The following is an 8,332-nucleotide window of genomic DNA, read 5'->3' as shown; positions in this document are numbered from 1 at the left end:
GGTTGTTGCCCTCCTACGGCCTCCTCCACGTCTCCTGATGTACTGGCCTGTCTCCTGGTAGCGCCTCCATGCTCTGGACACTACGCTGACAGACACAGCAAACCTTCTTGCCACAGCTCGCATTGATGTGCCATCCTGGATGAGCTGCACTACCTGAGCCACTTGTGTGGGTTGTAGACTCCGTCTCATGCTACCACTAGAGTGAAAGCACCGCCAGCATTCAAAAGTGACCAAAACATCAGCCAGGAAGCATAGGAACTGAGAAGTGGTCTGTGGTCACCACCTGCAGAACCACTCCTTTATTGGGGGTGTCTTGCTAATTGCCTATAATTTCCACCTTTTGTCTATTCCATTTGCACAACAGCATGTGAAATTTATTGTCAATCAGTGTTGCTTCCTAAGTGGACAGTTTGATTTCACAGAAGTGTGATTGACTTGGAGTTACATTGTGTTGTTTAAGTGTTCCCTTTATTTTTTGAGCAGTGTATTATAGTTTGATTACATTTTAGGGTATCTGAGGAGTAAATAGAAACATTTTATGACTTGTTGAAACAAAGTTTAGGGGTATATTTTTGGATTCCTTTCTCTGCAAGTTGAACAAGTGGATTACTCAAATCGCGCCAACTAAACTGACTTTTTGGGATATAAAGAAGGATTTATCTAACAAAATGACACGTTATAGCTGGGACCCTTTGAATGACAAATCAGAGGAAGATTTTCAAAAAGTGAATATTTCATCATTATATGTGAATGTATGAAACCTGTGCCGGTGGAAAAATATTTTGATGTGGGGCGCCATCCTCAAACAATCGCATGGCATGTTTTCGCTGTAATACCTACTGTAAATCAGACAGTGCAGTTAGATTAACAAGAATAAAGCTTTCAGCCGATATGACAGTTTTGTTATTATTTGTTATGTTGTTATTTGACCAGTAAAAAAGCATTTTGAATGCTGTGGATATATTTTTCCATTGTCAGATATGTAATGCTGTGTATTGCATAATAAAATCGGTCTATTTTTGCTCTTATTTTTGTCTGGTCATTGTCACATCTCTGATGTTGATCTGCTATTTCACTTCCTTACCAAAAGAATGTCTGACTGCATACAAATAATTTCCACAAGGTTTTATTAATACAAATGTGGAACACATTATTTCCCTTATTTTCATCTCCTGTTAAGTTCTACAATTTCCAGCATGTTAGTCTCCAGGAGACACCGACAGCAAGAGGAAACAGAAGAAAATAAAGCATCACATTTTGCATTAAAGTGACAGGTTACAGAGGTAGTACCTCATCTCTATATTCAGTCAACATTCTGCACACATCTTTCTCTTCAGACATGTCTGTCCTCTTTCTGCTCACTGATACACTCATTATATTGGTAAAGGGGGGTGTTGAGCAATGCCTCAAAACACACATACCACCTCCTTGTCTAGCAACTGTAGGTGCGCGCTCGCAGCATGTGTAGAATCTATTAGGTCCACTAGTATTATTCTATACATTTCTGGCTGTGTAGGTCTCTTGATCCATTCAAACCTCAGATTTGCCAAACAACCACTAATATGGAAATGAATGATTCGGACTGATTTCATTTAAGGGACAGTTATAAAGATTTAATTGAGTGTGCTGCTATAAGTCATTTAAATAACAAGAATACAGGTACTTTCAGCAAATGAGCTGTAATTTTTAATAGATTGTTAAAATTCTTACCATAACTACAGCAGGAAAAGAAAAGTGAGGAACAAACTAACATAACTTAATACAAGACAGCATGAACAATCGAGACATGGCACAACTTGCCGGCGGAGACATACTTGACTAAGCAGATGCAATTCCAATGTTGTTGTTATAAAAAGCACCCGGTATTTTGTGTTGACCCTTGACCATGTTTGTGAAGATACACATCATGCATGCGCACACACACACACAGGCTATTTATCTGTCATAACAGAAGACAGCAGTCCTTGAACTGTGTTTTTCAGTATGTTCTAATACATTGGTCATTGATATCTTCTAAATACACTGTAGTATTATTTTAGTACTCAATGCAACTGTCAGAGATTAATGATTGTTTTCCAATATGTTCATTGCAATTAAAAGGGACAAAAAAAGGAATTAAGGTGCCATAAATTAGCCATTATCAAAATAAAGATTTATTTTCACATTAACCCTGACAAACAGAATGTTCAAAAGATGTCCCCTGGCTTAGTTTGGCCACATTAATGATCAACATTGCCAAACTACTTTTGGCAATAACTATATATTAGGTCATAAACAGGCTGTCCTATTTAAAAATTGCAGTGATTGTTAGGAGCCAAAGAGTTAGCTGGGATAAATAGACATTTCAATTTAGTTATTTAATACATTTTATGCTTTAATTCTATAGATTTAAAGTGCTGATCAGTCAATGTAAGCTAATTAAATTCACGTATGGGTACTCGGGAGAGAGAAATCTTCTAACAGTCTCAGAAAGGAGCAGCCTAACCTGGTCAAAGAGGCCAAGAATTCCTTTCCTTATGAATTTAACAATTCTCCTCTGGAGGTGAAACAGACTTGAGATGTCAGTCCTAAGTTTGAGCTAAATCCTGCATTGATGTCAATAGGAGACTTGTAACATGAACATTGGCATATTTCTGGTTAAAATACTGCCCTGCATGAATCTCTCATTCTAAAGCATTACTACAGTAAAAAAGTGAACACTGCCTAAGCGCCTATTCTGTGCAAAAACCAATGAAAAAAAAAAAAAAAAAAGACTGCCCAGAACTTTTAAACAAAATCTTAAAATAAAAGGTATGCAAATATGGGGCATTCATTTGAGCATTGAGATGGTAAGTAGAGGTAGCATGTAAAGCATAAACTGTAATTATAAACTGGCTGATTAACAGAAAATGAAAAAAGAAAAAAAGTATAGCCTCTGCGCAGTGTTGGTAATCACCACATCATGAGGACCCCCCCCCCCCCCCCCCCAAAAAAAAATAGAGTCCAGTATGAACAGAGCCCAAAGACTTGACACCGTACCTTGAGACACAACAAAACACCAAACAGACTAGGCCTCGATGGGAGGGAGATACATGATTTGAGCCTTGAACACAAATAAGTTCCATCCATCTATCCACCCAATGACCTGGGATTTCTAATTAGTGTAATTCAGTTAACATGGGAACCAACCCCTCCATAATCCAAAATTAAAACATTTGCTTTACATGGGCTTACAAAAGCCTACCCATGATATTTGGTTTCATCTAAACTAGAATTCGAGCAGAAAACCCCATCTTCCCACATCTAGAAGGCAACCATTCTAAAAGGTTCCAAGTCTTTCCCATTTGTTTCAGTCTGAATACAAAATTAGGCATCTGTGATACCTTACAGTTCAAATGTGAACATTTTGAATTCCTGTCTTCCATGACAGGCTAAGAGAGGGGCCATCTCTCTCCAGTATCCTGTGATTCCAAAGATGGGGCGGGAATGCAGAGGTGGTGACTGATTATCACCACATGATGTCCTCTACAAGCCTGTCTCTGAACATGGAAATTGAGGGAGAAATGTAGCAGTCACTCTTGTGGACACGTTTCCCGTCAAAAAGCTTGTTCCCCCATCCTGTAATCTCCCGAATGACAGCACCCCTGTAAGAGGCTCAGTGTGGTCTGTCTGTGGTGCTGCTGTACTGTGTCCCCTCTACGGCACAAGCTGCTCACATCAAAGGAGTCCTGCAACGTGAATCTAAGATAGGAGAGGGAGCAGTTCCTCCAGGGCACCGTTTCATGAGGCAGCAGCCAGGAGAGGGTGTAGCGCTCAGTCATGACTTAACTGAACAGGCCCATCCTTGGACTGATCATAGAACACAACTCCTTTTGAATCTAGAAGGAGGGAAGTATGACAAGTCACATTTGCTTAGCCAAGACATACTATACCAATATAAAAGATGAGGCTTTTCGGGTTCTCTACAATTATACGGCAGGAATTACTAACTTACCTTGTTTTTGTAAATTCTGAATATATTCAATTTCTGTAAAGATATAAAAACAACACGTTTAGTAGTGTGAGAGATTCCTAATACAGTAGTATTACATGCACCATTCTTTCTGTTCTAAGGACCAGCCATAGCAGGTCAATTATTTAACTTTGTGAATGAACGTTGAATGGAACAGTTACCTACCTTTAGTGTGATAAATAACAGCAGCTTTTAGATCGAACGCCCCCCAGCAAGATCCTGGGTCGCAACCCTTGGGGTGGCTGGGCTCCTTGGCCAGAACAGACACAGGTTGAGCAGGGGAGGCAAGAGGCAGCTCAGTACCAGGGTGCTTAAAAGCGGAGGACATTATGGCACCTCTACTCCCAGCCTCACCCCTCAGAGGGTATGGGCCAGGGGCTTGGCCTCCCAGCCCAGCATCAGGGCCTGATTTCCCAACACTGCTAGGGGCTTGGGAGATAGTCAGTCTGTCCTGCTCGTATGCCTTTGGGAAGAAAGGTTTATCGGGTCTCAGAGTGGAGGTAGCAGAGACTTGTAGAGGCAAAGCTGCAGGGCCGCCTCCCTGAAAGGTGATCTCCACGATCTGGCCTTTCCGGGCTGGCTGCCCCACTACTGGCTGCCCCACCCCAGGCCCTCCACTGGGCTCGTTGATGAACGACAGTCCCCACTGGTTCTGGAAAATGTCCACCAGAGCTTTGGGATTTGTCTTAGCGGCAGGTGAGTCCACTTGGCAGGCGCTGAAGAGGGCCGGTTGCATATTTGAAGTGCCCAGGGGATGAACAAGGAGACTGGCCTTTCTCAGTTCTCTAGTAGTCGTGGAGGGGGTGCCTGACATATCAGTACCGTTGCTGGACAAGGATGCTTCGTTTTCCCACTTACAGGCAGAGGAGACAGGCATTGGGGCAGTGCAAACAGTAGAGGTAAAAAGGGGCGCAGGGAGAGGGCAGCTATCCCCCTCTCCAGATAGGGGTCCATTGGTGAAGCTAGGGGAGGTGATGGTTTTGACAGCAGACATGGGGACTTGGGAGAGTCTGGTGGGCACCTGGGATTGGGGAGGTAAGGAGTCACCTGTAGCTTGGACTGCTGCTTTGTTTAGATTCTCTTTCACTTTACTTGCATAACTAATCTTGGGCACTGTCTTGGCACTACTATTGTCCACAGGAAAGACAGGGGGTGGTTTAAAGAGGGTCCATGAATCCTCTTTTTTGGAGGTAAGCTTGGCTTTGCCCAGCCTGTCTTCGAGCTTTTTAACAGAGCCTGCTGCAGCCTTTTCCTCAGAAGTCCTACACTGTAGTTCACCAGCCTGATCCACAGGTGGGACACCTTTGATGGAGGTGGGAGACAGAGAGCCTGCAGCTGTTTTTGCAGCCTCTGGAGTGTGAGGCTCCATCTCGTGTTTGTTAGGGACCATAACTGCCTGTAGAACAGCCTTCTCCTGCCCAGCAGTCACACTCTCCTCAGCCATTGCACTCCGCTGAGCCCAGCGTTTCTTGGGAGTGATGTATCCACTCTCAGAACCCCTGCCACCACTGTCTGGTCCAGGCTTGCTGGGGTAGCCGTTAGCATACAGACCAGGGTTGAGGAGCACAACGCCATTTGGTAAAGCAATGGACTTGCTCTTGCTATCACATGTTTTCAACTCTGAAGGCGTGTCATTTTTGCAGTTCATACTGTTCTTAAAATGGCTATTGCTACTGCCTTTTGTGTGAATGGCGAGGAGCTTCCCAGGAGGTTTTGGTTTCAAGTTAGAAGTTTCAAGTTGCCTGCTGCTCGAGTAATGAAGGGCAGCCACAGGAATAGGGGCAGAAGGGGTGTCCTCTCGCTCCACTGGGGTTCCATTTATTTTTCCATTACCTGATGACATGACAAGAAAACAACTACAATCACACACACTGTACTTGCATAGACTATGCCTAGATTTGTTTAACTAGCTTCACCCAACTGAATACACGCCTGTTTTTTTTGCCCTCTCACATGACTAGATACATGTCATTGCCAATGCTAGCCAGCAGATCCGACCCACTTGCTTACAGCTGTACTAGGGTCGGACAACATTTCGGTGTATAATTAGACACCAAGGAGTCGGCACAAGATATGGCTCAGAAAACGTACCCCAATTCAGGATGAAAAACGCCTTGTACTCTGAATTGTCCCATTATCCCAACTGTTACGCCAACAAGATTAAATGACTGCAAAAAACTAACAGCTGTTCAACCTTCTCTGTGTAATAGTTGGGATAATGGGACAACTAAGTAAAACGCATTTCTCATCCACGGATTGAGGTACGTTTTCTGAGCCCTATCTTGTGCCGGCTCCTTGGTGTCTTAATATACAGAGGAATACTTTCGGACCCTAGTACAGCTGTAAGCAGGTGGGTCAAATCTGCTGGCTATGCCAATGCCAGAGTATACTCGAGTTAGTGACACGCGCAACAGGCCCAAAAATAACGATAGCTTTTCGCTAGCTAACGATTACTATTTATATGTTAACACTCAGACCATAACTATTACAATTACAGAAATAAACCATTTCTGTCGGACCGGGACAAAAAGTATACGCTGTGTACCGTAACCAGTTCATAGTTAACTAGCAAACGTTTAGCGGAACATTCCAGTGAAGCCGGTTCGTGTTGAGATTGTGAATGTAACTAAGGATAACGTTTGCAAAAGTGCCACTCAGCTGACTAACGTTAGTTTCACGTAATTACATCGGACTTGTTGGCTGGTACATTTCTTAAAATAATTTATGGCTGGCACTGCTGCTAACTGACTAGCTAGTTAACTAGATGGCTGGTTATTAGCCAGTGAACAAGGTCAATGTCCCGCGAATCATGTCGCGTTAGCTAGCTAACGGCTAGCCAACGTTCACTAGCCGTACCAATCTTTAGCTACTGTTAGCTAACTAACCACGAACAAGACACTCCCTAACAACGTTCTATAAAAAGCCCCTAATTAGCCAACGAGCTAGCTCATGTTTGATATAATAGCTAGCTAGTCACCTAGCAGCAAGCTGGCTAGTGAATGCTCAAAAGTTTGTTGCTAATAGATTATGGAGGGACATTCGGACCCGTTTTCTCCGACTGCGCTTCCTCGTACTGGTGTTGATCATCTTCTACCCATGCGTTCGGTGGACCGGGGCGACTCTCGTCTACATGCTTCAAACATCCCTCAGACACCCGTCCATCGTGCCGGTCATCCATTGAAGTGTAATGCAAATCGACGAAGGCTGCCTCCCCTAGTAAGCTAACTAGCTAGCCAGTGGCATAGAGGAAACATTCGGCCTGCCCAATCAACGCCCATGACTTCATTTCGTGAATGCCATTGGGCTTGTTCGAGTCGTTCAATTTTCTCAAGTCAGTCACCATCATAGGTCACCGTCTTTCAGTGTGTTGCATTAGGTTTAACAATTATATGACTTGCGCCTACATGTTTTTACAAAATTCATGTGATCAAATGTCATGAAGTTTTGGCTGCGTTTTAAACACATAAAATACATACCCTCCCCACTTACCCTTGCCTTATGCCCTTGGGGGAATCCCCACGGCCATCTTTGTCGTTGGTCCAAATGATTAGCCAAGAAAGGGAAACGTAAGCCCCACAGCCCTCGTTTTTGGTAGAGTTTGAGAGTGTTCGATTATGTTCACTCCAGGGCCTGAAACGCCCAATTTTTATTTAAGTAGGCAAGTCAGTTAAGAACAAATTAATATTTATAAAATGGCAGCCTAACCCAGACGACGCTGGGCCAATTGTGCGCCACCCTATGGGACTCCCAATCACAGCTGGAAACGAACCAGGGTCTGTAGGGATGCCTCTAGCACTGAGATGCAGTGCCTTAGACCGCTGCGCCACAATTCAATTCGCGATGATTGTACATCCACTAAGAAAAGTCCACAAAAACATAAAGTAAACATTGATATGGAGAAGTCAACATACAAGTATAAGTAAAAAGATGTAAATAAGTAAAAACAATGGTGCTACTAATGCACATGACGGCTCAAACACGTCTCGTAAAAGTAATTATGTTTTTGTTTGGTTTGCCTTTGAAAATATTAGCTTGCGCTTACAACTTTCCCTGACACCACACTTATACATTGTAATTTTCGATTTACCTGATATGGTCGGATAGCTAATATCCGATGTGTTGTCTTCTAGCCAAGATATGAAATGCAATCATAATTGACTGTAGCACACACAACAACTACCGGTGGTTCCATTATAACTGAAAACACAACCATGGGACGGACAAGTGACACATTTCCGGGCAAGAGCGGCCCATTTTAAAAATAATTAATTCTTTCCTCGCCCTGCAAGTGTCAACTTGTCAGACGTCATCAGAAGTGTCCACTTAATTTCAGGGCTGAGG

General features: G+C 43.2%; 1 protein-coding gene across 2 annotated transcripts; it reads right to left on the bottom strand.

The window, feature by feature from the left end:
- Positions 1 to 1,113: 1,113 nt before the first annotated feature.
- Positions 1,114 to 7,271, bottom strand: nufip2 (nuclear FMR1 interacting protein 2). 2 transcript variants are annotated; one of them, XM_038973624.1, is made up of 4 exons: positions 7,037 to 7,271; positions 4,157 to 5,824; positions 3,974 to 4,006; positions 1,114 to 3,857 (listed from the first exon to the last, which is right to left on the bottom strand). In XM_038973624.1, exons 1-4 carry the CDS (start codon positions 7,167 to 7,169, stop codon positions 3,793 to 3,795), a joined length of 1,899 nt encoding a protein of 632 aa, XP_038829552.1. In that variant the 5' UTR covers positions 7,170 to 7,271; the 3' UTR covers positions 1,114 to 3,792. The 2 variants fall into 2 exon arrangements, with proteins under 2 accessions (XP_038829552.1, XP_038829553.1); XM_038973625.1 differs by having other exon boundaries at positions 6,969 to 7,075.
- Positions 7,272 to 8,332: the final 1,061 nt, after the last annotated feature.

This window comes from Salvelinus namaycush, chromosome 34, assembly GCF_016432855.1.
Source record: "Salvelinus namaycush isolate Seneca chromosome 34, SaNama_1.0, whole genome shotgun sequence".
In the NCBI taxonomy this organism is placed as follows: domain Eukaryota; kingdom Metazoa; phylum Chordata; class Actinopteri; order Salmoniformes; family Salmonidae; genus Salvelinus; species Salvelinus namaycush.
The sequence above is the reverse complement of the archived record's forward strand: the minus strand, read 5'-3'. Positions and strand labels throughout refer to the sequence as shown.

What these genes read in the sequence shown, in the direction of transcription:
- nufip2 (XM_038973624.1), bottom strand. Translation starts at nt 7,169, where the DNA reads ATGGATGACCGGCACGATGGACGGGTGTCTGAGGGATGTTTGAAGCAT. An exon ending in TGTTATTTATCACACTAAAG is followed by an intron (nt 4,007 to 4,156) that starts GTAGGTAACTGT and finishes ATATCTTTACAG; the next exon opens with AAATTGAATATATTCAGAAT. An exon ending in TCAGAATTTACAAAAACAAG is followed by an intron (nt 3,858 to 3,973) that starts GTAAGTTAGTAA and finishes CCCTCCTTCTAG; the next exon opens with ATTCAAAAGGAGTTGTGTTC.